Genomic DNA, 1,406 nt, shown 5'->3' with positions numbered 1-1,406 from the left:
CCTTGCTCTGTGCCCAGGCTGGAGTGCAGTGGTAAGATCTCAACTTACTGCAACCTCCCTCTCCTGGGTTCAAGTGATTCTCCTGCCTCAGCCTCCCAAGTAGCTGGGATTACAGGCGTGTGCCACCATGCTCCAGTAATTTTTTGTATTATTAGTGTAGACAGGGTTTCACCATGTTGGCCAGGCTGGTCTCGAACTCCTGGTCTCATGCCATCCACCTGCCTCAGCCTCCCAAAGTGCTTGGATTACAACCCCGCGGACACTTCTGACTCTCTCTTTTCACCGTTCCCTTCCCTCCCCAGCTGTGCTGGCCCTAGTGGAGCCCTCCTGCGAAGGTGTCAAGTGCCCAGCCGGGCAGCGCTGCAAGGTGGTGGATGGGAAGGCCAAGTGCGTGGCGGAGTCCCCCGCTGTCTGCCGCGCCCAGGGTGACCCCCATTACACCACCTTTGATGGCCGTCGCTACGACATGATGGGCACCTGTTCGTACACGATGGCGGAGTTGTGCAGCGAGGATGACACCCTGCCCGCCTTCAGCGTGGAGGCCAAGAACGAGCACCGGGGCAGCCGCCGCGTCTCCTACGTGGGCCTGGTCACCGTGCGTGCCTACAGCCACTCCGTGTCGCTGACCCGCGGGGAAGTTGGCTTTGTCCTGGTGAGTTCCTGAAGGCTTCAGGGACTTAACATCCATGAGCTGCGGGTCCGAAGGCGGAGGCAGAGCCCAGTGGCCGACCTCAAACCAGGATGCGGAGAAATGGGCCATGGGGATGGAGGGTAGGGAGGGGGGGTTTGAAAATCAGTAGCTGCCGGGCGCGGTGGCTCATGCCTGTAATCCCAGCACTTTGGGAGGCCGAGGCGGGCAGATCAAGAGGTCAGGAGTTCGAAACCAGCCTGACCAACATGGTGAAACCCCGTCTCTCCTAAAAATACAAAAAATAGCCAGGCGTGGTGGCACACGCCTGTAATCCCAGCTACTTAGGAGGCTGAGGGAGGAGAATTGCTTGAACCCAGGAGGTGGAGGTTGCAGCGAGCCGAGATCGCGCCACTGCACTCCAGCCTGGGTGACAGACTGAGACTCCATCTGAAAAAACAAAGAAACAAACAAACAAATAAATCGGTAGCAGGACCTTAGAACCCTGCCCTCCAGCAATCCCACATCTAGAAATTTTAAGGATATTCAGAGACAGGGTTCACCCGGTGGGATGGGGTGGGGGGAATGCCAACGTGGTTTATAATAGCAAAAAACAAAAACAAAAAATACTGTCCTAGTTAGAAAGGAAATTAAATATCCAACAATGGGGGATTCACCTTGACCAAATAATGAAATATAATGAGCCCCTGCAATGCACAGATATGTTTCTTAGCTCTTTTCTCATCTTTTTTTTTTTTTTTTTTTTTTTTTTTTTTTT

The 1,406-nt window shown here is 53.9% G+C and overlaps 1 protein-coding gene across 1 annotated transcript in view; it reads left to right on the top strand.

The window, feature by feature from the left end:
* The window catches only part of LOC108285693 (Fc fragment of IgG binding protein), a 50,753-nt gene that overhangs the window by 10,274 nt on the left and 39,073 nt on the right, over nucleotides 1-1,406 (top strand). Inside the window, exon 3 of the mRNA XM_017503021.2 lies at nucleotides 303-652. Within this exon, the coding sequence (XP_017358510.1) occupies nucleotides 303-652 (350 nt within the window). The remainder of the gene's footprint in view (nucleotides 1-302; nucleotides 653-1,406) is intronic.

The sequence above is a fragment of the Cebus imitator genome, unplaced genomic scaffold, assembly GCF_001604975.1.
Source record: "Cebus imitator isolate Cc_AM_T3 unplaced genomic scaffold, Cebus_imitator-1.0 Scaffold306, whole genome shotgun sequence".
In the NCBI taxonomy this organism is placed as follows: domain Eukaryota; kingdom Metazoa; phylum Chordata; class Mammalia; order Primates; family Cebidae; genus Cebus; species Cebus imitator.
This window is presented reverse-complemented; position numbering and strand designations above follow the sequence as displayed.